Source organism: Aquila chrysaetos, chromosome 25, assembly GCF_900496995.4.
Source record: "Aquila chrysaetos chrysaetos chromosome 25, bAquChr1.4, whole genome shotgun sequence".
Classification (NCBI taxonomy): Eukaryota; Metazoa; Chordata; class Aves; order Accipitriformes; family Accipitridae; genus Aquila; species Aquila chrysaetos.
This window is the reverse complement of record NC_044028.1, coordinates 10,277,055-10,304,845: the sequence shown is the minus strand read 5'-3', so window position 1 is coordinate 10,304,845 and position 27,791 is coordinate 10,277,055. Positions and strand designations below refer to the sequence as shown.

Below are 27,791 nucleotides of genomic sequence, written 5' to 3'. Positions count from 1 at the left end.
AGAAAGAAGAATAAAAGAGGCAGTCTTCCCACCCTGCCAGCTTTCTCTGTTCAGGGGAATGGGCAGGGAGGAGAAGAGTTGGTTAGAAGTAACCTGGCCTCCATGGGTTGAAATGAAATGGTAGAAGTAGAGTTTGTCTTCCACCAGCAACAAGTGTTGCCAGCTTCACTGGGTCTGTACTATAAGCAAGCATTGCAAACGTCCACCCATCCCTCCCAGTTCTTGGGGTCCAGGAGCGGTGCTCTACACTTGCCTGAAAGGGTCCGTTTGTCTTGTTTTGATTAGTAGATACAGGATAATACGTTTTAGCCCCAAGGCCAAACTTTGTGTTGCCACATATCCAGCATTGGATAACCATTGCTCATCTACAGTCACCCTGCAGTAATCACGAATATTGGAGTGTTCATATTTCAGTCTCACCCAAAATGAGAGGAAACGTGGAGGTCTTTCATTCCTGCGTGCTTGGTTCAAAGACTTCTTGTGGTGCTGGGCAGGTGAAAAAAGATGTGAATGAATCTATTTCTTCTAGTGCTGCTCATATTAATAGGCTTTGCTCTTCATGCTTGTTGTAGTGTAATTCTGATTTAACAACATTTATCAGTAGAAGATCACTGCAGGGTCTTTAATGATTATAGTTGTTCAAGCTGATAGTCTGAGACTATTAAATAAGCTCCAATTACTTCCTATTTATTTGTGTTGTGTTTTCCCTCCAAGTAACAAAATGTAATCCTGAAGTTCATTATTATTCTTTGCATTGTATTCATCTAAATAGATTTTCTACCTAATTAAGGCTGAATACGTTTGTGCTAAACTGACCGTATTTTACAAGCATGTTTTCATTTGTATGTGAGGGTGTCTTTGGTTTCTACCATCCATATTTTAATTATGTTTCATTTCTATAGCTGCCAGAGATCCTATTGTGTGTCTCAGCAATTCACCCTGGGCTGCTCGAGATTGTTTAGATTGGAGTTGGAATAAGCTTCCAGATGAATTTTAGTTGGAATCTAGTTAATAACAAGTCACCAGGAAGCAATTTCAAGTGTTTACTACTGCTTTGAAAGATATTAAGTGTATATTGGCTGAATTTTGGATGAAAGAAATAGAGATGAAAGCAGAGGAATTCAGTTCACATGAGCCGTGTTATTTTTTATGGGGTGGGTCACTGAGAAGGGGAGGTAGGAAAAAAAATTGATGAATGGGTTGGCTGGTAATGGGTATTCGGTGTGGTTATCATGTCCATATTCTGAACATTCAAATGATTAAGCTTTACTTCTATACTTATTTTGTATTACTTATTTATATATGATCTCTGTGGGGCACCTTTGTCAAATAATGAAGCAGTGCAATTTGTCGATAATTAAAAGCACAGAACATCACATTTTTATTTCAGTATTAGAATAGCCATCAGGAAAAACAACTATGTAGATATACCACTCTTGACCTTAAGGGCTGAACTCCTGTCCCACACCCCAGAAGATGTCCTTGTGCAAGCCCAAGGCCCAGCCCCGTGTGGACACAGGTGCTGTGCTGTGCCGTGCCATCCCCTGGGGGAAGCCTTCTCCGGAAGGAGAGAGAATAGCACAAGTAGCCCCATGCCTGTTAAAAAGTTGTGGGGCATTAGTATCCGCTGCTACTCTACAAAACTCCGTGTCTTCTCAAATGCTGTTTGAGGGTCCTGTTCAAGGACCACAAAGTAATAGACAGTAATATAAAAAGTCACTTAAACTACCTTTCCCTTGAGAAAGGGCTAACTTCTTTGTAATCTCCTTCATGTCTGAACTCTTCATTGGAAGGATTTTGAGATCCATCTTCTCTTGGGAAGAAGCTGTAGGAAAATAAACCTCCAGGGTTTTCCTGAGCTTCCTCAGAAGCCGTGTTTTGCACTGTCAGGCCAGTCCTCCTTCATCTCTTTCCTAGTTTGTGGTGAGTTCTGTTTAAAAATGTGGTTAAGCTGAAATGAATCCAGGAGGCTTAATAAAGCTGGTAAATGTTCCAGGACAGTTGCTCAAAGTGAACGGTCTTTTGAGGGTTGTTTCGCCCAGGAATGGAGCAATGTGTCGTGTCATGCAAGGGTGGGTTCCCTTGCCCGCATCAAGGCAGAGCTAACCGCACTGCAAAGCAGAGGTGGAAACCATTAAAATATGTGTGTGTATATATATGTGCGTGCATATGTATATGTGCAGGCAAAAAAGCCTGCCTGAACTCAGTGTTGATGTTACTGTTGGTGAGTTTGATTGGGAGGGACCTTTGCCAAGAGAAGGCCTGCATGCATTAGTGTGGAGTCTGTTAATGAGATCAAGCATCATTTAAAAGGGACCAATATGCGTAAAGTGGGGGCAGTTACTGGTTATAAATCAAGTTCTGTTACAGACTGAATAAATTTGTTTAGTCTGTTGAGTCTTCCAGTCCTCCTATGTAAGTACAAATTTTCCTGAGAAGTTTAAATTAGCAAAGTTGTGAGTTTTTTAAATACTATGGATATCTGCTTTCACAGCTCCCTCTAGCAGTATTCCAAAATTTTTAATAATCAGATGAACATTTGAAATTACTGTTAATACAATATGGCTGTTCATACAGTTGCTGTGCTAAGCTGGAGCAAATGTGAAAATCTGTCTGGACTCTTGAAGAGTGCAGTATTGGTTTACTCCCTAATCTAAATCACTCTGACAGTAAGTCACATGTTAGCAAGAAACAGAAAAACTGTTTTGAGGAAAGCAGCCAAAGTTTTGAAGCTGTTCTCATTCTATTTGAAACCAGAACATCTTTCCTTAATGCACAAAGGTTATGTATGCAAAAAGGAAAAAAAAAAAGCAACTTCTATTAATGATATTTTTACAGTGCTGTTTCTAATGTTTTGGAACATATTGCTGAAGTTCACGTTAAAAAAAAAAAAAAAAAAGAAAAATCAATAGTAACGTTTGAAAGAAAGGGAAAAATAATCCTTCAAACAATCACTCACCAATGCAGATGTTCCAATGTGGGGTCCCCTGTGTCTGTGCACTTTGTGGCGGCCCATCTGTTACTCTGCAGCCTTGAAATGCAAGTACAAAAAATATGGGCTAGCAGTGCCTGTAAGTATTTGTTAGTGCTGAGTCCTGAAGGACTCGTGCTTTTTCAAGTATCAGAAACCCCCTTTTAACCCAAATGATCGCTTTTTGTCATAATCTTTTTACATAACAGAAAGGTCTGTATTTGAAACAATTACATCTTTCGTCTTTATCAGCTTGCAAGTTCAAAGTTAATAGATCTGTTTTCACCTTTTGTATCTCCCTCTTTAATGTCAGGCATAAAGTAACTTAATATATTTCTCACAAAATGTTTCTCACAAGTCTTCAGCCACTGACAATTGAAGTACAATGTACTTATTACAGCAAAATGGAAAAACGTGTGGAAAAATCGAACTACATTAACATCTGCTGTCTCTTCTCCATCTGCGCTCTTTGGCTGTGCTTTTGTCCAAACCTGCCAAAAGTACTAGTTTTCCAAGGGTCTCGTGGCACATCAACCACGTCTTTGACTGAAGTTCACAATTTCTTGTTCGTTTTGATGGCGCAGCAGGATGTCTGCATCCCTGTGGCTGCACGATGACTTCAAGCAGAGCAATGGTTGTTTTGTAGTTTGAAACGTGGATGTGGCAGGACAAGTGACAATAGGGTGAGTACTGTGTCTGGAGTTGATTTTATAACAGCAGTGTCCTACCCTAACTGGAAAAACACCTTCCTTGACCCAGTGGCAATCTGAGCCATTGAAATGAGTGTCTGAAGGATGTTGAAATCCATGCTGTTGAGCACAGGAGATGGTACCTCCCATGATGCTCAGCCTCTGGACCACGGTGGGCTGCAGCACATAGGTGAGATGCCCAAAGCTCCTGCAGAGCTAGCAGTGTGTCAGCCTCACACGCTTGATCATCCTGGGGAATGGGCTCGCTTGGTCTGACAGTGGGAAGGGAGAGAGGATGTAACCCATTCCTCTGCCTCAGTAATTCTTTGCTGTAACTTTTTTAAAAATTATTATTCTGATGGTGACCATCCTTCTATATGCATCTAGCAGAAGCGTGAGCGTTTGGACAATTCCAGGCAAATGCTCTGTAGTTTTCCTTTACAGTGATGGAGAAAGATGGTTTTTCTTGGACTCTTGCAGAAAAGGAGAATGGAGTGAAGCTGCTTCCCACGACTGCCTCAGGAATCAGCTGTGGGGCTGAAGTTGCCATGCTTCTTGGTTTCGCAGCCTGCAGCTGCCTGTGGAACGGGTGGTCTGAAGAAGTTTCTTTGGCTGTGTGCCAAGGGAGACGTGTGCCCAGCTGTTCCAAACAAGGGGATGAAATTGGATTTTGAGCCCATTGGAGCATGAGGAGGTTTTATGATTTCTGCTCTTGTTCTGAAGACCATAGTGTAATGTTTGTAGTTTTGCTGTGGGGAAAGGTTTTGATTTCAAGTAAGAAGCAGCCCTCAAATATACAAAGGTTAGAGCAGAAAAAAAAGGATTTAATCCAGAAGCAGCCCTTGCTTGTAGAGATGTCGTCCTCTGACTCCTCTGGCAATTGGAAGGTATCACTATTGAATAATTAACAAGCATTACAAAATAATATGTCATAGAGCTGTAATTAATATTGAACAGAAACTTGTTTTAATTATCTTCTCATAGTGCTGTTTAAATTCTTCTTGGTCACAGGACAGGTAAAATAGATGGTCCTGTAAAAACTGACCAGGTCTCTTCGAGGCTTTGACATATGATGCAGATTTTGAAGGTGTTCATTGCCTCCTTGAGCTGTGAGCTGGTTTGGAGCCTGCCCAGCACAGCTTACTCCAGCAAAGTGGCAAGTGTCTGCACCAGCTCCAGGCACTTGTTTTGTCTCAGATGTGCATGGTCCTGGATGACTGCCCAGTGATAACATATTTTCACATGTGATCAATAACTGTTAAGTATTTTATTGTGTGACAGGAGGAAAAAAAAATAATCTAGTTTTTTATAGTACAGGGGTTTGATTTATACCTGGCCCTCAAGGCCAGCATGTCCAGTACTTTTGTATTTAGAGGAAGGTCTGTGTGTTTTGTTGTTGCTCAGTGTGTGCATATGCATATTTCTGGTTTGTTTTGCTGTGTCTTTAAGGTACCAAGCTTTGCTGGGGAAGAACATGACAATATGTTCTCAGTACAAGACGACAGCAAATCCCTCCATGCTGGGGAGAAAATCAGTTGTGTCAGATAAACTGAAACTGTGAACATTTGCCATTCAGGGCTTGATTGCATATGGTCCATCCATCTGTGTAGTATTTATAGGGCTTTCTTGATACAGAAATCATACAATGAATAACTTTTCCTGAGTTAAGAGCATTTTCTTGTTGTGAGGAGATGCTCTGCACGATGCAATGAACACCTTTCACAGATAAATGGAAGCTCTTACTGTGAGCCTTTGTGAACTGATTAGGGTTTTCTTTACCTTTCCTTACCAAACCTCTACGAAAGGAGCCATCTTAGCGGCACTGTATTTCTGCAGGCATGTAGGGGGTGATGCTGGAGCAGTGCCTTCCTGCATGGTATGGGCTCTTCCCTTTGGGTTGGGTGTCTTGAGTTAGATCCCTCAGCCATGCAAAGTCTGTGTGCCCTTGCTGTCTGCAGAGCTGATGCATATTAGGCCTCTGATGTTTGTGTTTCTGCTGATTTATATGCGCGTTATCTCTTTGAAAGCAGATTTGAAATTGGTCTGGTATTGGCTTTTTGCAGATTGCAAAAATTAATAGTCATACCACCTAATCCTGGCTGTTGGCAGGGGCACCCCTTCCAGGCTCAGTCTGAAACTATGCGAGTTGGTTCCTAATGGCTTTGTAGCGTATTCTAGTTTTACAGTGGGATACCTCACAGACAATGTGCTGGTTTATTGGAGTTTTGCCTTGGTCAATATTGTAGCCATAGTCTTTCACCTCCTGCCTTTAGTATTCAGGATAGAGATCTGTACCTGAAAAATTACATGAGAATTTGACCTAGATTTTCTAAACTGGGCAAACCCAAATGCAAATTTATGCTTGAACGCACTTAACTTAGAAGCAAATATACATGACAGATGCAAGTGAAAAAAGTGTGGAGAGAGGCAGTCTGCAGGTACGTAAACTACCTGGGGTCTGGCTGAGCAGGTGTGTGTTGGACTTGCAAAGCCTTTGAGAGTGTTAACAGGCTGTAGTTAAAATCCATTTGTCATTACAGACGGCTGTAAAGTTCTTCCAAACTCTCTGCATTTGTGCTAGGTACAGTGAGCGGCAGCTGCTTTTGGGTCTGTAGTAGGTGACAACATCAATTTGTTCCATGGTCTTCTCAGTAGACCACCAAGACTCTACCTCTGTCTCCACAGGAACCCAGGCTTTCTCTCCTGAGATAGATGGGACTTCAAATTCAATCAAGCTCACGATACCCGAGCCCCAGACCCTCAATCACCATAGATATAGTGGCTAATATACCAAAGAGCATACATTTTGTGTGACAGATTTTAATAAAACACACTAAAGGTGGAGTTTGGCAAATTAAAACCTGTGCATTCAACAAGGAGCAGAATTTGGAGTAGAATTCAAACTCTGTCATTACATGCAGTGGCTCTGAGCTTAAAATGTTATTTTTGCATTAATGTTATATTATTATTTTTAGCATCAATGGCAATCAGTATGTAATTGGCAATGATCTCATGCACACTCCTGAGTACAGACTGTTCTTTCCCAGTTTGGGAGTATTTGCTTGTTACTGCTGAATTGCAGCATGTGCACAGGCAGAAGAGGCCCCAGAGTCATTAAAACTCTCCCTGCCAGGGCTCTTACCATTGAGTACTCAGCAGTTAACCTCTCAATGTACCTTCTGAGAACCAGATAAAGTTAGGACTGAAAATTTCTGTTTCTTGAAATCCTTCTCTTAGGCCTGAGTTCTGTGGTAGATATCCACAGTGTCACAATTGAGCTTTGAAATACGGTGCTACAAAGTGATGAAAAGCCTCCAAAGGTTTCTTTATAAAGGCTGTAAACAGAGTTGGCTTTTAAAATATAGGAAAAAATACTTTGACCTGATCCTGCACTTGTCTGCAAGAGTGGAATGGCTTTTATTGGTGTCGGGAGCAGGAGTGGGTCATTACTGAGCTACAAACACGACCGACCTCCTGTGGGAAGGGTGCACCATTTTCGCTGTTAGTCCCAAAGGGAGGCTGTGTCACTCCAGGGCTGTCAGAAAAGCACATCTAGGATCACACAGAAAAGGAGTGTATTGCCAGCAGTGTAGTGGAAGCACAGCTGAAATACGTGCTCTTGGGTGGTATGTGTTGTGTTTTGAGATCTATAATATTGGGTAATTTTTATAGGGTAGTGTCCTGGGTTCAGCTGGGATAGAGTTAATTTTTAGAGGAACCTGGGAGGTGGGGGGGCATAGCCGGAGCAGCTGACCTGAACTAGCCAAGGAGCTATTCCATACCATGTGACATCATGCCCAGTATATACATGGGGAGTGGGCCGGGAGGAGGGCGCTCTCTCTCTCTCGACTTTCGGTGGGGGAAGTGGTGGAGCGTCGGGTCCCGGGTGGTGAGCAGTTGCACTGTGCATCGCTCTTTTTGTATAGTCTTTCATTAGTACCGTTGTTGTTGTTGTAACTTCTTTTTTTGTGTGTGTGTTGTCCCAGTAAACTGCCCTTATCTCAACCCTCGAGGTTCCAGGTTTTTTTCCTTTTCCCGGAGGGGGGAGGGAGGAGTGAGCGAGCGGCTGCGTGGTCCTTTGTTACCGGCTGGGCTGAAACCACGACAGTCCTTTTTGGTGCCCAACGTGGGACACGAAGGGTTGAGATAACGACAGATCTGGCCAGAGCGTGTTGAAACAAATTTGTCATACGCATTTCTTATATTAGATAAATAGATGTTAGTCACAATGTTGGTTCATTTGTTTACATGGTGGCATTTTGTAAGTTCTTATATGCTCTATGTATTGCCTGTAGTTACATTTCTCACCTCTGGGAGAGTGATTGGGATTATCATTTTGCTGTACTGGGCAATGTCGACTTGTGAAGTGATTACATCACTGGTCATGAGGTTAAGCTGGTATCTGTATGACGCAGTGATATCATTTCCATACTTTGGGCACCTTCTATCGGATTTTATTGGTAATTACAGCCAATCCATGGGGGAGTTAGGGGGGGGATACTTCCCCCCGTCCGTTCGCCTCCCTTTTCTCCTTCCGACTAATTACAACAGCTTTTGAGAACTTTGAATATCCTTGGGATGCACAAGCCAGTGTGCTGTTAGTGCTATGCCTCCTGAATATGTTTCAGGTCTTGTTTAGGGCTACAAAAAGGCTCTTTAAGAGTACCACCCAGAGATCTGCCCCAAAGCTGGATGTTCATGGGTGGCACGGCATGTGGGAGGATATGGGCAGGTATCTAGAGAACTTCTCACCCCCAGTGGCTTGGAATTTCACTCCCGAACAACTACAGAACCCTCATGAAGTGGTAGAATATTTGAAAGGAAAATGCTGTGGCTATTCCAGAGACGCACAACTCGCTGCACTGTGCTGGGCGCTGGCCAGTATCTACCAAACACTGCTTGATATTAGGCAGCACCCTCAGGGGGAAAAAGGGGAAAAGATGGAAAACAGGGCAACAGGCACTGTGGCTACCCCAATCCTGACAACAGGCACCGTGGCTACCCCTAGCCCGGCAACAGGTAGCGTGGCTACCCCAACCCCGGTGACAGGTACTGCAGCTAAACCAGAGAACCAACCTGTGCCAGTATCAGTCGCCCCTGTACAGAAAAAGAAACACACAAAGAAATCAGTTCGCTTAGTGAGAGATGAAGATGAACCAGGGTCATCGCGAGAACAGTGGGAGGCCTGGCAGATTGACTATATCACACTCCCACGAACCCGCCAAGGCAAGTGCCATGTGCTTACAATGGTGGAAGCAACCACTGGATGGCTGGAAACATATCCTGTGTCCCACACCACTGCCCAGAACACTATCCTGGGCCTTGAAGAGAAGGTTTTATGGCGACACGGCACCCCAGAAAGAATCGAGTGGGACAACGGGACTCACTTCCGAAACAACCTCATAGACACCTGGGCCAAAGAGCATGGCATTGAGTGGGTATATCGCATCCCTTATCACGCACCAGCCTCCGGAAAAATCGAACGATACAATGGACTGCTGAAAACTACATTGAGAGCAATGGGGGGTGGAACTTTCAAACATTGGGATACACATTTAACAAAAGCCACCTGGTTAGTTAATACTAGAGGATCTGCCAATCAGGCGGGCCCTGCCCAACCAAGACTTCCAGATACTGTAGAAGGGGATAAAGTTCCTGTAGTGCACATGAGGAGTATGTTAGGAAAGACAGTCTGGGTTAGTCCTCCCTCAAGCAGAGACAAACCCATCCAAGGGGTTGTTTTTGCTCAGGGACCTGGGTACACCTGGTGGGTGATGCAGAAGGATGGGGAAGTTAGATGTGTACCTCAGGGAGATTTGGTTTTGAGAGAGAATAGCCAGTGAATTAGGCTGTATGATATTTAACTGCTAAATAACCTGCCAATGTATGTCATTGTATCTATAGTGTCTATATGCCATATCAAGGGTATTACTGTAAGAATTACCCAGATGACTGAAGGATGGACTTTGAAACTGAGCCAAGTACAACAGTGATAGAACTTGAACTGGCGCCCAGCAATTTCCTCAAGATCAGCATCTTCGACCTGCAGACCAAGGGTGTGGGTTGCACCAAATGTACCAGCCACAAGTTCCAGAGGCAGCATACAACAGCCCAACACCTCACACCATCTCTCTTATCCTGAAGAACTGTTACAACAGATGGAGCCCCAAAGTCATGGACTAAATAAAATTGCTGGACACATTAGAGGGATAACCCATCGACTAAGGGAATACTATTTGTGTGTGTGTGGGGGGGGTGTCCATATACATATATATAAGACAAGGAAAGTGGTAGTGGTTGACTGGAAAATGTAAGATCTGGGCATGATGTAGATCATATAGAATAAGGGGTGGATAATGTCCTGGGTTCAGCTGGGATAGAGTTAATTTTTACAGGAACCTGGGAGGTGGGGGGGGCATAGCCGGGGCAGCTGACCTGAACTAGCCAAGTAGCTATTCCATACCATGTGACATCATGCCCAGTATATAAATGGGGAGTGGGCTGGGGGGAGATCTCTCGACTTTCTGTGGGGGAAGTGGTGGTGGAGCGTCGGGTCCTGGGTGGTGAGCAGTTGCACTGTGCGTCACTCTTTTTGTATAGTCTTTCATTAGTACCGTTGTTGTTGTTGTTGTAACTTCTTTTTTTGTGTGTGTGTTGTCCCAGTAAACTGCCCTAATCTCAACCCTCGAGGTTCCAGGTTTTTTTTCCTTTTCTCTCCTCCGTCTCCTCCCTATCCCACCGGAGGGGGGGTGGGAGGAGTGAGCGAGCGGCTGCGTGGTCCTTTGTTACCGGCTGTGCTGAAACCATGACAGGTAGCCTCCCAAATGAGCTGGCTTTGGATAAAGCCTCTTCTGATCTATGTCTGTTCTAAAGAGAAATACTCTATTGCAAAGACCAAAATGGTGCTTTCCATAATAACTTTTGTGTGTGTTCTGTGGATGAGATTAGGTCTATACAACAACAACAAATAGCAGTGTCAGGTCTTGGTTTGAAAATCCTGCTTTCATCTTTGATTGTGGATATGTACAGGCTATATTTATAGGCTCTCCACTTCTAATTTGGTCCTGGTATAACCTTCCATTTTTTCAGTGTATTTAATGTGATTTGCAAGCACAGAGAGAGATAAAAAGGTGCTACTAACGAATAGCTAGACAAAAGTTGAAAAAGACGATGTTTGAAACAGAGAACCTGCTGATGTACAACCCATGGTACTGTCAGAACCAGGAATACTTGGTTTCAAGATCATCTTTCCCTGGGATGACTTTGTGCTGACTTGAATATGTTAGACATCCATGGCAAATAAAGTCTGCAGTTAATCCAGCACCATGAAAATTAAATATTGCAGAGCAAGTAAAAGCCATCCTCCCGTAGCCAGCTGAAAACCAGATGTGCTGCTTTTGTTTGTACCCCTGAACTTCACAAATGAACACAATTTATTGTCAGCAGCTGCTGCTGTTTTAAGCTCAGGGTGCTGAGTTTCATTTCCCCTGCACTGCAAACGTGTACGTTCTGCTGTCACGTATGGATCCTATCTTGAAATCATTACACTGTAAAAATTACGCTTGGCTTTGATGAAAGTTATTGTGAGAGACAAATGCAGATTAAAGGTGGATGGAGATTTCTGGGTTTGTGGCATTTAACATTTGCATCAACAGGTGTGGGATCATGTGAGGCTGGAATTTGACTGTCCAACTGTGGTATTTATTACACATCCTTATTTTTCAATGTATATCTATAGCTCTTGGTTGGTACAGTTGTTCTATAGACTGTGCTTTATTTTTAGTCCTTGCTCCTCCCAAAGAGATTTCTCTGCAGACACCACATGTCCTCCGTGGCGGGGAGGTTTTGTGGTGTTATCTGTCCCTGCGGGCAGGGAAGAGTTACAGCCGAGCTGTTTTGTGTCTGCCTTTGAAGCATTTAAAATTCATTTGTCTTTTCAAATTCCAGCATGTAGACTTGGAAAAGCATTTCCCAGAGGGGGCCAAAGCACTTGAAGGAGGAAAAAAGTTTAAAGAGGTGAACCTTTCACCAGTAAATCTGCTGTTTACTTTGCTTTTTTCTCCTGAGGTTTCATCACAGCTTTCTACCACTCTCTGCAAGCGTAGTACATCAGCTGGGTGGGAACGTTCTGCCTAAACACCCGGAGCTGCAGCCTCCACTGGTCCCGAGGGCTTGACCGGCCACTCATGAGCGCAGGGGTGGTAATATGGAGAGTGAAGATCCTGACTGAAGCATCACATTAGTATCACGTCAGATGCTGTTTGAAAGAGGAATGTGGCCCAAACTTCATCCTTCGAGGTTTTTTTAAGCTACAGAGAGGTTTGGATGGGGCAGGAGGGCAGAGCATGGGTCCTTAGGATGTGAGAGGGTATGTGACTGTTGCTCTGGTTGAGGCCAGTCTCGTCTGGGGTAATAAGAATTACCAAGGAAAACCAACAGCAGTGAACATCTCTCCCTTCCTTTCCCGTTTATCAACATGCCATTTGCTCTACAGATTAGGATGCAATTTTTTTTTTTTTTTTAGCTTAAAGAGAAAAATCGTTTAGCAAGAGTCAGCCTATGAGAGGTAATGTTGCCAAGATACACAGAAATACCTTATCGTGACATCGCCTTTAGAGACCTTGGAAAGAGTTTAATGGAGAAGACAGATTCCCCCCCTGCCTCCCGCCCCATCATTGCAGCCAGGTGTTTTGGCCCTAAGTTGCAGCATGGTGGAAAACTCCAGTTACAGATAAAAAATGCTTTAAACTATTAATGATGAAAACTAATGATAGGGATGCTTTGCGTTACGGTGGAGTGGTGTACCTGGTCCGCTCTGCACACTGCTGGTGTTGAAATGCAACAAATAAAGTTCACATTTGCTCTTTCATAGTTTCCTTTGTATTTCACTACTTAACCTGTTGAAGTTTAAGGACTACTTATAAAGAATAGCTCAGGCTGTGTTTGGGTTATAAAATTTATGTTCATGGAATTAATATCGTCTTGGATGCCTCTTGTATTTAAGTTTTGTATAACTGGGGGGCAAAACAGTTGAAAGAGATAGGGAAAGTCCTGGGTGACCCACTGTGGTTATGTGTCACACCATCCACACAGATTTACCTCAACCCTTTTGTGTCTCTCTTAGTTATTCTCATTTATCTATCTGGATATCTGCAACTCCAGATAGCTCTGTGTGTTCCTGCTTACGTCAGAGGGCTAGTAGAATGTCCTGCTGTCAAAAAGGGAACAGTATATATGTTTTAAAGGGTAATTGCTGTGTGTTTGTTCTGATTTCTTTGTGGTCAGTGTAATTTAAATTAGGCATATAGCTGTGTGTATATATATATATACACACACAACCATATATACATATATTTATGCACAAGCGTGCAGGGCATCTTCCATTTAATTATTTGATGAGGAGAAAAGGTGAATTCTGGCACCAGCATAGAGGAAATGTGGCAGCACAACAATTAAAGTTTCTGAGCTATTTCACATATACAAATCCAAGATCCAAGTGCATTAAAATAAAGCAAGTCAAATTTACAAGTGACATCACTAAGCTGAGGTTTTGGAAGTGGCTGAACAACAAAGAGAACATGACAACTATCAAACATCTGAAGTCTCAGAGCAGTGGCACCTCAGTGGAGATGTTTTGGGTATGATTTTAATAAGCTTTACGTTTTTCTGGCTCAGTTTGCTGCTGGGTTTGAAGGGGTCTTTTTCTTTTAAGATACATTGGAGGTACAGACTAAGTGAAGGGAGCTGAGCTCTGAAAATAATTGTTTTATTTTTTTAGTTTGGTCATTCATGGGAATGGGGGCTGTCTTGAAACTATTTTTTGTTTGGTTTGTTTTCTCTCTGGTGTCCAAAGAAAAGCAACGAAGCTGGTTGAGGGTCTAGAACACAAGTCTTACGAGAAGCAGCTGAGGCAACTGGGGTTGTGTAGTCTGGAAAAAAGGAGGCTGAGGGGGAGACCTTATCACTCTACAACTGTGTGAAAGGAGGTTGTAGTGAGGTGGGTGTCAGTCTCTTCTCCCAAGTAACAAGCGATAGGACAAGAAGAAACAGCCTCAAGTTACACCAGGGAAGATTTGGTTTGGTTATTAAGAAAAATTTCTTCACCAAAAGGGTTGTCAAGCATTGGAACTGGCTGCCCAGGGAAGTGGTTGAGTCACCAGCCCTGGAGGTATTTAAAAGATGTGTAGATGTGGTACTTAGGGACATGGTTTAGTGGTGGACTTGGCAGTGTTAGGTTTATGGTTGGACTTGATGATCTTAAGGGTCTTTTTCAGCCTAAATGATTCTATTATTCTTTAAAAAATGCTATTCTTTTTTCTCCTTAAAAGAGGAAGACAGAAAAAAGAATTTGATTTCATGTGTGCCCTTAAAAATTAGAAACATAATTTTTAAAAAAAATGATACATTCTCTCCAAACTAGAAATATTTTGTTTGAAAAAAGTTTGGGTTTTGGCTTGTGTGTTTGGTTTTGGTTTGGTTTGGGGTTTTGGTTTTGTTTTTTTTTTTTTTTTAAACATCTCTACATTGCTCTGTGTAGCTAAAGCTACTTGTGAGCTGGAGATATTCATGGAGAGTGAGTCGCTTCAGTCACTCACAGAAACACATCTTCTAATGAATAAACTATTCAAGCATTTCTCATTGCTGAGCTACAGAGGTCAAAGTGATACTGACTCCCCGCATGACCTTGGATAAGTCATTATCTCCCTCTCCTTCCTCTACAAAACCTGACAGTTAAATAGCTCCTTGCAGAAGAGGTATGAGAAACAATTAGCTAATGCTGGTAAAATGTTTTGAATACAAAATGTGGTTCATAGGTGCTAAGAGTGGCTCCCGTCAATCATTGTTAGTGGATGCAGTCATTTACCAGCCTCTGATTTTTGGTTGTTATGTCTTTAACTAGTAGAAAGAAACCAGGACAGACTCAAAAAGTCTATCAATATTTATACTCCTGTCTTCAGATGTTATAATAACAATTCCCCATTGATTTTGTCTACTGTTGATCACTTCAATAAATGGAGATGTTCCTGTTCCACGGGTCTAAAAATTATGTCCCTCACTAGCCTGAGGACTAGTTTCTGCGGTCTGATAGCCACCCCTGGCTATCAGACAAGTTCTCATATGATAGTACTATACACATATAAGTGGCTCTCGGTTTTGTTCTACTCTGTCACATCTTTTCTAGAGCAGATTGCCATGTTCTCTGTTGTCTCTAGGGTCCTTGGGATAGTCCTCCTTTCTGTTTGGTGGTGTAAACTTGCTCTTTTGTTGATGGGCTAGGATGAGTTCCTGTGGCAGTAGGTGGAGGTGGGGGTGAAATCGTAAAGCAAAGTGTTATTCCGCATCAGACAAATGTGTTACATGGCTTATTCCTTTTCCTTTATATGATATATTTTAAACATTGCAACACTATGATCTGTGTATTTATCAAAGCGTGCCCAGCGTGGAGAAGAGGAAACGTGGTGGTTAAGAGCTGATGTCTGAGCCTGGCTCTGACCCTCCCAAGCAGCCTGAGTGTCTGCAGCTGCTCACCCTCTCACACAGGGCTCGTTGCTGCCACAGCTTCCCACGTGCAGCAAAGCTGCAATGCACCCTGTGAGAAACACTTTTTCCAAGTTTTATTATGTAGAAACTCCCCAAAAAAACAAGATTAGGAAGGGTTTGGTTTGTAGCAAAGTTACTTCACTGAAAGAAAGCTTGGACTATAAAGTCACATGGTGCTTTCTGCAGAGGAATGCGGCAGTTCCTGGGGTACCAAACTGCCGTCATTACCAAAAGGAGTAAAGGAAGGCATTGAACGATGTGCTCTTACTCCATTGAAACCTGCGTCAGTTTTGCCATTGATTTTTAATCCTGTCAGGGTGAAGTCTGGTTAATAGTTGCTCACAAACCTGTGTAAAACCTCCCTGCTCTATCTGAGATGGGGCTTGGACTCTGGCTTGGTGATGAAGGGGGTGCAGGGGATGGTTGTCTGCACTGACCTGGGCAGCTCAGAGGCCTCTCTCAGCTCCATCTTTCTGTTATGAACCCCGACATGGGGATTTTTTTGCGGTATGTTGGATTGTAACTGATTTATGTTTTCATGTAAAAAATGCTTGTAATGCATGGGATGTGACTATTTTTAGTAAGATGAGTATAATTTTTCTCCCCATTTATAGGATGGCTATTTTTCCCACCGACCGAAAGAGAAAATGCGAACAGACAGCAATAATGAAAATTCAGTCCCCAAGGACTTTGAAAATATTGATAACAGTAACTTTGCTCCCAGGACTCAAAGGCAAAAACACCAGTCTGAGCTGGTGAAAAAACCCCTTAGCAAGCAAAAGGAGCACTTGAGAAAGAAGCTGGAAGAGGAGAAGATGAAGGAGAACTTGCTGCTGGGGAAGAACTCCAATGAGGTGGTGCAATTCAGTGATCACCCCGGAAAAAACAGCAGCAGTAGCAGCAACAACAATTTGAAGGAGATTCACAGGTCTCCCAGACAGCATAATTTAAAAAAAAGTGGAAACAGCTCCCCTGAACTGAGATACGACCAACCACCAAAGTGTGAGGTAACAGGCAAAGAGGCAATCTCAGCCATGTCCCGGTCTAAATCTAAGCAGTGTCGGCAGGAGATCGCAGAGGTGTATTGTCAGCACAAGCATGGAAAGCTGATGCCAGAGAAGGTGACACGCTTCTGTACGCTGGAGGGTAAGTTGGTAGATGGTGAAGGAGAAATGACACAGTGTCTCGGGGGAAGGATTCTATATAATTGAAATGGCCTTCTGATGACAAAAAATAGCTTTATTTCAGGAATGTATAATGTACTTAGTCTGCGAAAACGAGGGAGGGTTTGAGTATGTTTTAAATAGGGAGTTACGTGGATGTCACGATCCTTGGTAGATTCCTACAGAATTTCTTTTCGCTTTACTTCCACCAGATTTTTATTACACTGTGTGATCTAGGTATTCAGCTGCTACTCCTGTTTCTTGTAGTTCTTAATCTACAGGCACAGAGAAGCATAGTCAGAAGTCTTGTTATTCTGTACAGGAGTTGTGTGCTTTTTGGGGGTCAGGGAACAGGCATGGTGAATTTTGGTGCCTTATGCTAACCGCTGAATGAGTGGCATTGCTGATATGGCTGGTTTTGTGGCACAGTGGAGTCCTAGCTGATAACCAGGACTTCTAAGCATTTTCATAATCCAGATAATTATCAGAAGTATAATAAAAAAATCTCAAAAGCATGGGGAAAAAATTCTGATTTGGGGGCTCACTTCTATTTTTAATGTTCTTCAATCAGCAAAAGTAATTTCCAAAATCACTGTTGTAGAGAGTCAGTTACCTCTGCTAGCCTAAGCCAAGCTTTGATTTGTTGCTTTTGATTTCTCCATGCAGTCAGATACATGAGGTATCTCTCAGCTTGCTGTCGCTTTTGCATGTGAGCTGACCTTTTCCTACTTTTCAAGAAGAGTGCTTCATGTGCCACCATTCATTTAGCTGTAAGCTTCCCATACAGTAAAGTGCTTTTATTTTTTAATATTTTTTAATAACAAAGCATTGATCAGTTGATCAAAGTAGGTATTGATCAGGGAACAGCATTATCCACAGTAGCACTTGTTTATACAGCAGTCTAAAGTCCCCATCCTGTAATTGGCACTTCAGCGCACGCATGTAAGGATATGTCGATGTCTTTGTCCGAGCTGAAAGTGCACAGGGACTTTCACAAAGAATAGGTCTTGCTTTGAGATGGTACAGTAAACCTGGTGAGCCATGGGGATTGGGGGATGTTTAGTTTCTTTCATTAGGAATGTTTAGTTACATCCTCTAACCCCCATGGCTTACCTGTTTATTGCACCATCGCAAAGCAGTGGTTACTATTGGGTGGTTTCAGGGTGGGAGGCAGGATGATCCATGTTGCTATTACCTAAATTAGGAGGCTAAACTCCATGTACAGACAGTGGAAAAAAGGAGGTGCCCCAGAGGATGTTTCCAAACAAGAGCATCTCTCTGTAATAGGAAGCTTAGGCTTTTAATTTAGATGACACATATTACAAGGGTGAATGGTGTGAGCACCCCATTTCCTACCTCAGTGCACCTGTGACTGTTTTGTTTTGGTTTTTACCATGTCTCTCTTGGTGTTTTTTCTCCCTTTCTTACCATGGTAATATTCAAAATCATTAAGCTAGGTGGGCAAACATTGGAGATAAAGAATTAATTGAGCAGGCAGAAGACTTGGTGTTCAGTGGGAAGCAGGGAGAGGGATAGCAGAGGCAGCACAAGTTGAAGGGAAGATAAAAGAACAGTAGAGAGATAAGAATTAAGCAAAACTAGACATCAGTGATAGGCTGAGCATCAGTGAGTACCCCCAAGGTGCCCCTGAGGTCCCATTGGGGTACCACTGGTGGAATCCACTGTGATAAGCGCATTCTTGGTATTCTTCGCTCTTATTCTCTAATGACAGGAGAATCAGTTCTGGTCTGTGAGAAAGCTGATGGAGGTCAGCACCTTGCAGACACTTTTTGGGATCAAGGACATATCTTAGTAATGTCATCAATACCTTGTGTAGTGTAAATGCTTCACATATGGGTTGGGGCAATCCCAAGCACAAATACAGGCTGGGTGGAGAATGGATTGAGAGCAGCCCTGCAGAGAAGCACTTGGGGGTGTTGGTTGACGAGAAGCTCAACACGACCCGGCAATGTGCGCTTGCAGCCCAGAAAGCCAACCGTATCCTGGTCTGCAGCAAAAGCAGCGTGACCAGCAGGTCGAGGGAGGTGGTTCTCCCCCTCCACTCTCATGAGACCCCACCTGCAGTACTGTGTTCAGCTCTAGGGCCCCCAAGATAAGAAGGACGTGGACCTGTTGGAGCGAGTCCAGAGGAGGGCCACAGAGATGATCAGAGGGCTGGAGCACCTCTCCTATGAAGACAGGCTGAGAGAGTTGGGGTTTTTCAGCCTGGAGAAGAGAAGGCTCTGGTGAGACCTCATAGCAACCTTCCAGTCCCTAAAGGGGCCCTACAAGAAAGCCGGAGAGGGACTTTTTACAAGGGCATGTAGTGATAGGACAAGGGGTAATGGCTTTAAACTGAAAGAGGGTAGATTCAGATTAGCTGTAAGGAAGAAGTTCTTTACTGTGAGGGTGCTGAGGCACTGGAACAGGTTGCCCGGGGAAATTGTGGATGTCCCATCGCTGGCAGTGTTCAAGGCCAGGTTGGGTGGGGCTTTGAGTAATGAGGTCTAGGGGAAGGTGTCCCTGTCCATGGCAAGGGGATTGGAACTAGATGATCTTTAAGGTCTCTTCCAACCCAAACCATTCTGTGATTCCTATACATGCAAGTGATATCCTGGAACGAGCTGGAAGATGGATTGTCATTAGTGTGGGTGCATGCTGCAGCTGGGTGCAATTTTGCACACACCTAAGATTCCATCCCCTGCCTGGTAATCTGTCTCCCATAGATGCAGGTTGACTTTCCAGAAGTTCTAAACAACTACCTTTCTTAAAAACAGGCTTCTCAAGATCTATTTATTGCTGCTTTTTTAAACACCAAATTTATCTTGTATGTCCTGCAGTGAGGATAGTAGCGTGGTCTTAGAACCAAGAACAGTGTCACCTTTTACACTTGAAGCCTTTCAGCACGTATGTACATTGCACATTGGTATAAATGCTTCATTTGTAATAAGACATAGTAAAAGGTCCAGGAAAACTGGGACCTACAAACATGACTAGAGAAATGGAGTTGTCCAAATATAGTTTTATTGTAAAATACACGTGAATTTAGTAACAACTCATAAGGTATGGAAATATACCACATTTAAAAATTAAGTTTAAAAAGACTGTGGCTACAATTTTTAGGTTTGCAGTGCTAGAGTTTCATTTAGACTTTTATTTTAGGCAGCGATGCTTGTATAAAAAGTATAATTGGACAATGTCTTAACTTAGCCAGATGGATACTTGTGGAAAATGTTGACTTTTCTTTGCCTCAAGGTTATTTCCTCCTGCCCATGTTGACAGCTGAAGTTAACCACTTCAACAGCCAGATTTCCTTGGCAGAAAATCTGAACATCCTGTGTAACATACCGGGTTGCTCTGGAGCAGATCAGGGAGCTTTGCTGTGGGGAAGTGTTAAAGCAGCAGCATATTGAGTGGGACATGAGTTGCTTATGCAGGAGGCACCAATGCACAAGCCATTTGGGACATCAGGTCTATGGAGGAGGTCCAGACTTTGAAGTCAATTCTGAAGTGTCTGAATACAGGGCTATCAAGACAGATGTGTAGGAACCCCCAAACTGAAGATGCCTGGTGCCTACCAGAAGGCCTTTATATATATATATATATATATATATATATATATATATAAAACTTGGTAGGTTCCTTAAATTTTATAGACCTATTAAAGGTACATTGCCTGATTTTAAGTGTGCTGTGGTCTCAGATCTCTTCTCCCCACTGCAGAACATAAATACTGCAGCTGTTCACTCACAGACTGGCTCCACCCCTCATCAAAGGTGTCTTCATCAACTCCAGAGGTCCTTTAAAGGAGTTGAACTTGGTTAGGAGATGTTTGTGAAGCACTGGCCATCAGCTTTTGGGGATATAAGACACCCCATTGTTAGGATCACTGGTAGGCAGAGATCTGGGTAGAGGTCTTGCCACTTATGCATCAAAAAAGCTATATGCTGTTTGTCAGCAAAAGTCAGACAGCCGGGGACTGAGTCTATGTATTCAGCATGTGAGTGCTATTCCCTTTAGTTTGGTTTGAAAAAGGTCTGTTTTCAGCAGAGCTGTGAAGTATAAATATTTATGCATTGGAGGAGCACATTCATCCATTATCCCAACGTATAAACGTGTTCCCAGTGCTGTGGTTTCCACTGAGATGTCATCCAGCATTTAATCCCCTTGGATCCTGTCTCAGCTGATCAAAACCACGAAGTTGCTAAGTGTAGCTATCAATCATGGACATGACTCCATCCAGCTGGATTGTCATAAGTGTTAAGTGATACATTCACTTGAGTGGTTATCAACAGGAACAGGATTCAGGTTATCAACAGGAACAAAGCTGTTTCTTTTTTCTTTTAAGTATTTTATTGTTTCCAAAGGCAACAGGCAAAAGAAGTAGAACATAACTATCTTCAATGTATAAAAGAAAGAATTGTTAAAACCAAGAGCATCATGTTTATTACCTGTTTGACATGCAGGCATTATTTCCGTGAGAACAAGAGGACACGGGCTGCAGTCCCTCTAAGGATCTTGCAGAGAGACAGCACTGCTGAAGCAAAATGGGACATGGCAACTTTACCAGTTACCTGACTTGCAGAGCACGTGAGCCAGCATTTCCCAGCAAGCCGGTCCTGAACACAGGGCACAAATGCTATGGAACGGGATTGGTGTCAAAGGCTTTAGGTGCAGCCTTATCCAAGGTCATGGCTGAGATCAGGGCAACAGGCAGCTTGCAAGTCACCCTTCACTCTCGGAAGGGAATGTTTGGAGTTTGTAGAGGTGTATTTTGAAGGGAAATGCAGTCAGTGAAGGTAAGAGGGGAGAAGTAGTTTCAGCACAAGGTTAGATGAGGAAGGGGCAAATCCAGTCCTCTGTAGGCTGGGGAGAGGGTACAGGGAGACATCCTTTTGGGGAGTTCATTTTTTCTCAGGAGATGTGATAATGGAGATCAGCAACCTGTGGACAATGTGGCAGATTGTTTACTTGCTGGGGTCATCTCCAGCCTGGTCCTATACAGGCCAGACTAGAGACGCTGATTCCCCTGGTGTGCCAGACTCGCTTCTGCTCAGCAAAGCTGTTGGTGGACCTGGACCAGCTGCCTCCGTTCCTTGTCTGTTGTCATCATAAATGTCCCTCCTCTTCTGCAGAGGTATTGGGAAGAAGCAGAAGTTTCAATGTGAATTCTTTACTCTTAAAATAAGCTTCACTCTCTACCTAGATAAACTCCTCTTTGACAAAGCACAAGTGACCTGATCTGTGCCATGTTTCCCCCGGCAGAGTCCCTTACTACCGTGGGCAGGAGTATAGTTTAGAATGGCTACTGTGACCCTGACTGCTGAGATTGCTGCCCAGATTATTGGGCAGCAATGCGATTACAATTACACAACTCTACATTTCAACATGCATATTAAACTTGTGACTTCTACTTGCACTCTTCCTTCTGCGGTGAAAAAAGCCCAGCTTTTGACCCACTGGCTGGATTCTGTCCCCGAATTCTCTGTTTTCACTCGCACATGGATCGTGGTAGTTTGTAGCTCTGAATCCCTTGCCTTGCAAGTTTGCTGGATATGCAGCAGGGTTCCTCTTCAGTCATTGGCACCAGGTCCGTGAGTCATTGCAGGCATGGTGCCAAGTGGTATCTGCATCAGTCCTCCTCTGGGCCAGTTTCTCTAGGCTGCCATATCCCCAGGGGAGACTGGCCTAATCCTTATCATTAATTACCCAACTAAGTTTATGCTTGACACAGATCTATGGCCCTAGATAGATGAAAAGTATGTAACAGGTTTTTTTGAGGGGTGTTTTCTAAGATGTAGTTCTGGCAAAAGAAAAGTCCCTAGGAAAGCAGAGAGCCTCAAGTGAGCCTGATTTATTTCCCCTTGGCTCTTCTGTTGTCTTTTCTTAGTTTATAAATCAAACAGGTTTTCTGCTACCTTCATCCCTGTGGGGTAAACCCAACTCATAAATAAAGTAGAAAAATAATCAAGCTACCCTCATTCCACATCATTCGTCAGCGCTGAAAGAGTTCTTTGCAGATTAGACTGCTTTTTCCCTGGATGCTTATTGATAATGCTGCTCTGGCACATTGAAGCAAGAGTTTTCAGTTTCTTACAGGCTGCCGAGAAGAAAATTTTCCATTTCATTTTAGAAAACCCAGCCGCCTTTTGGTTTTCAAACTGAGAGAAAAGGGCTCTGGAGCTCCGTTTACTGAATAATATGCACAGATAATAGCAATCTGCATGTCTATAATGTTTTTATCTGACTACTTCAAAGCACTCAACAGAAAGAGGTGTGATTTGCAGGAAGGGAGAGGATAAGCCACTAAGATGCCAAATACTTAGAGGTTGGAGCAGAGCAGTTCTTTAAGGCGTGGAAATGAGAGAGTCCTCTATAAAATTTTAAAAGAATGGGAGCTGTAACTAAGCAAATACAGAATTTCATCTGCTCAATGTGCATGTGTATGCGCACAGTGACATATAAACATATAGCTTTGTTTAGCTTTCACATTTTTGGCAATGCATTTTTGGACTTACTGGGTTTGATCTAAAGATTATTGAACCACAAATTTGTCTTTTTCTCCTGGTTTCAGGATTCCTAATGACATTGGCTGCTGCTGCTTTTCTGTACATTTAATCTGTTAGTGTGACAAAATTACTGTGGTGAGCTATACACGGTTTAAAGAGCATGTAAGAGCCACTGCACGTGCAGCCCAGACAGCATTTTAATTTGCTGCATCACAGATGACTCCGGTTGCAATAAATTTACTGTGAGTAGACTAATTGCAAAATAACCCTAATTGAGTAGTTATCAGCGAACAACATCCTGTGGAACAAAACTGCTTACAATTAATAGCATTTAAGCCATACGCTGGTATTCTGCAGAATGCTAAGATGTAATTACACCATGTACAGAGATTGCGTTCTGTTCTGGAAACCGTGTTTCCAGCACTTCTTTCATTATAAGGGCCATTTCAAGATTCAGTACTTGCATTTTAGGCGAAATGAGTTTATGAAATAAGTGGTGTGTCTGTCCTCTCCCCTTACATGTGTAAAGTAGAATGAACTCTAATAAAATCAGTGAAGCTGTGGCACTGTAAGGAGAAAAATGAGATCTCGGGAAGAATGTATGTTGCGCTTGTGCAAGTTTAGATAGTTAAAATTAGGATTTAAGTAACAAAAAGATACTTTATTGTTTTGGCTGAAGTTTGACCCTACCTCATTGTATGGATGAGCACTGGACTATATCATTTATGTGATGAAAATGTATGTAAATGCTGGGATCCAAAGTGCACATAAGCCTCTGTCACCAGACTGGATGTGCAGGCAGGCATCCCACTGTAGGGCTGCCTGCATTGCTGTTGGATGACCAGTGCATTCGGGTCATTTGAAGGGAGTGATGAGGCAGCCTTGATATAAGAGTTGCCAAAACGCTTCTCCCTGCTCACAGCTGAGTTGTTCTGCTCCCTGGGCAGAGGGCCCAAAGAATGAATTATCCTCAGAAACTGGATCTGGCCAGCGGGTCAGAAACTGGACAAGTTTCTTTGCAGAAGGAAGATCTGCGTACATCTTGTAAGGGAGCTGGAATTGCTAGAAATGTCCTTGTGGCATCCCAAAAAAGGGTGACATTGTTTTGCCACCTCCCTGCATCTCTGGGAACAGCTGCAGTGTAGAGGACAGGAGTCTGTTGTTTCTCAGGGATGGGTGAGCTTGTGGCGTTGCAGAGCTGAGGGATTCTTCTCCCAATAATAAGGCCATTATGAGCACAGGCTGGCTCTGTCAGCATTGTCTTGCATAGCTTCAGCTTTGGTTTTAGAAGAAATTCGGTGAGGGGAAAACTGTGTTGGGTGTCTGTGCCAATTAATCCTTTCATTTAAATACAGACAATTCCTGTCTAGATTATCTGCAATTTTAGAACATCAGGCTGATGTTCCTCTGTTTTTTCCATGTGAAGCTACCGTGTGGTCATGTTTTTCCACATTAGGCCTGTCTAGTCACCTGTGGATCTGGCGGTTGCGGAGTTGGTCCCTGACAGGCCAGGGCAGCAAACTTACAGAAGAGCGTCTTACAAGTGGCAACTTAAGGAAATGCTGAGAGCAATGCATGACACAAGGAGTGGAGGGCAGAAGGGCTGGAAAATTTATGGTCAGCAGCCCTAGTTCTCACCAAGCCTCTGTTTTGGAAAATGATATCGTTTTATGGAGCATTAAAGGGGGAGTGTGGGCAAGCGTGGGAGAGGATAATGGCTAAGAATGTCCTCGCTGCAAACCTCCTGGGAAGAGAGCACAAGGGTAGCAGAAGCTCAGTGAATATTTTGATAAAGATTACTGTGTATATACAGAGATGAAAGAAAAGTACTTAAGCGATCGCTAATGCTTCCCAGTGATCCTGTGAAACGTGGACAGAGTATTGGTGGGGAGGGTCAAATAAAACTATGGCTAAAGAAAATTATTGGTACAATGGTATGAGCTGAAGGGTGAACAAGGGGAAAAAAAGAAAAAAACCCAAACCCAAAACAAAACCACCAAACCCAGCCTTTCCCTGTAGTAGGAAAATTTGAGCCATACTGGCAGTGGTCGGGTTTTTTTCATATAAAATAGGTGTTGGACCTCTGGAGTGCCCTCATTACAGTGATTTTAGTAGACAGACCTTTAAGAGGAAACGTGGTATCTAATTCTCTTATTTTTATTCAATGCTGAGCAAGCAGCTGTGCGATGTGAATGCACAGTAGTACTGAACTGAGCTTGAGTTAAGGTTGCACAAGCAGCCTCAGTGTTATATTCTTTCCTAATTTGACTTTGCAACCATAACAAAACTGTGTTAGTGTCATTATATACTAATTGTAAGCAGGTAACAGCAACTTTCAGATTTGCTTTTTGGTTTAGGCCTAAAATGTCACCCAGGACAGAAGGAAATTGCTGGGGCTGACGCGCTAGAAATTCAGCTCTGCCTTTCTAACCATTGCACTTCTCTAAGTACCATTACTTAACAAAGTAATAGTCTGTTTTCACAGGAATCTACAGCTGATGAACTATTGTTTTGAGAATGGGGAAGTGTCATGTCCCAGAAATCCCACGCTAGCTGCGGCTCAAGGCTGCCACAGTTTGGTTTGAAGTCAGTGGCACTGACTGTATTACTTTTAAAATAATTGGGGGGGAAAAGTCTTGACATTTAATTTCCTCCTCCTGAGCTGGGGCAAAGAATTTTCCTCTTTCGTGGCTTCTTAAAACAGATGCCTTAACTATTTACAGAGTTTGTTACAGGATTAAGTATATAGTTAAAGGGAATGCACCCTTTTTCAGGCAGGTTTTTGAAAGGGTAAGTTTATTTGATGTATTTCAGGAGTTGCTGGGCTTTGAGACCAGTGGCTGTTTTGTAATGTCTTTCCTTGGAAATGAGGAAAAGTTGTTTAAGGGATCTACTCTGAATTAAAATGCCAACAGTCTAGGCATGAAGCCAATCTTAGGGGACATTAATGCCATTTTAAGACTCCAAACCATAATTTAGTTGTTCCTGTTGCAAATATTTCTTATGCAGAAGGGTGTTTTAAAACATCAGTCTTTTTTTCTCCCTGGGTATTCATGACTTCTATAGAAAAAGTGAATGACAAGAATCTGTAGCTGAGTAACCTTGGAAGAGATTTTGAAATTGTTCAATGTATACTTAGTCTTCCAAATAAATGCTTGTCTTTGATAGTTTGAGAGCATGTTGGAAGTGAATAGCCCTGATTCCTCCCTCGTGCTATTTTAATATCCATGATATGTCACTGATTTATCATCTAGTTGTGGCAAAGAAGTTATTCCTGATTGGCACCTTTGTAAGGAATAACAGAGTACTCCCAACTCCCAGTATCTACTGCTGTCACCATCAGGCTTAGTTGAATGCACATTAAGCTCTGAAGTATTCTATTTACAGTTTTACTATAAAATAAGATACTGGTTTTAAATTTCTGGCCCTACTGAAAGATCCATGGCAAAAGTCCATCATTTTCCTTCTCTAGTTTCCTCATCAGCCTCCAGGGAGGCCAAAGAATTTTTCAGTCCTTTCTCCTAGAGCTTGCTGAAGCTGAATCATCACTATCATCTCTTGTGTTTGGTGCTTACCCATCTGTTGTCTTCCAGAGGATGTCACTGTAAGAATGGTGGGAGATTTAAGCCAAAAACCAGAATTATACTGCAGGAAAATCATTATCTATTAATTCAAACTTTGCGGTTTATTGAAAATAATTTGAATAGTGATTGTATGTGCTTTCATTCAAATTGTGAAATTCCTAGCATTTGTTCTGCAGGACTGAATCGCTTGTTGCCTTTTAAAACAGAATTTCTTCATATTGCTGTTCTTGTGATAAAACAGTCTTCTACAGGCAGCGCTGCCAGGAGAGCATTGGCTGTACTGCATTCCCCTGCCACACCACCTTCTCTTAGGCTGCTACAACTTTCCTGGGTGTTAAAAGTTTTGAAGAAAGGCCCTTCTACGTCCTAACAATGTGCTTTGTCTAGACTGAGGAGAGTGGGTGCATTTAGGTTGTCAGTGGGTGGTACATACTAAGCTCGTCGGTAAGCATATAAGACTTCATTTCAAGTTTCCTATTCATCATCACTGCATATACACACTGGCTGTGTTTTGGAGGGACCACGTTGTTCTGCATAGGCAGTGAAATTCAGTGAAAACTTCAATTTCACAAATTTTTAGTAACAGCAGTATAGATACTGCCTTTGAGTTATGCCAGGAGTTTAGAGAAAAACCTGTGTCCTCATGAATCAAAAGCTTTTATTTAGACACCATTCTCTCTTTACCTTGCATTATTCCCTGAGGAATCACTACCATGGCAAATGAAGATTCTTGTAGGAGGACACCCTTCTGACCTTTGACAAGCTGATGGTTTGGGGGCCAGCTTTGTGAGTTAGAACATGTAATCTTTATGATACCATAAAGATATCACATCATCTTTGTGTGGATCAGCTTGAAGAAGCTCATCTACAGAGCTCATCTCCCAGTTTCTTGCTAATTCCTCCAGCTTGCATTTGCTTACCTTAATGACCGGTTGTTCTTGAGGTATAGTAGTCTGCAACAGTTGTAGGTCTTGTCAGGGAGCACCACAAAAAAAAGCTGTCTGTTGAAAGGATGTTTTTCTACAAATCTTATTGGAAACCTCACTACTGAACTGAAGTTCAAGGCAGCCCTCCATGTAACTACAATATAGTTGCTTGCATTCTCTTTGTTGCAAACTGGTTGCTTCTCTTTTGTGGAGACTTTCTTCCCAAACTAATGGTGAAGTGTTTTGTTGAAGTCTTGATTCATTTGCATAACTCATTAAAAGTTGTAAGAGAAACACTTTGCTAGTGAGAATGCACCTTTGTTTGTGACCAGCTGTAAATAGCAGCTTAAGTAGTCTCACTGCTTACTCACCTGTGTTTTTAATTGGAAATGAAGGTTTCCATCTAGC

General features: G+C 42.7%; 1 protein-coding gene across 2 annotated transcripts in view; it reads left to right on the top strand.

Annotated features, from left to right (window-relative positions):
- XYLT1 (xylosyltransferase 1) overlaps positions 1–27,791 on the top strand; it is a 207,882-nt gene that overhangs the window by 90,810 nt on the left and 89,281 nt on the right. For both annotated transcript variants that reach the window (XM_030002025.2, XM_030002024.2), the window contains one exon: positions 15,816–16,347. In XM_030002025.2, the coding sequence (XP_029857885.1) occupies positions 15,816–16,347 (532 nt within the window). The remainder of the gene's footprint in view (positions 1–15,815; positions 16,348–27,791) is intronic.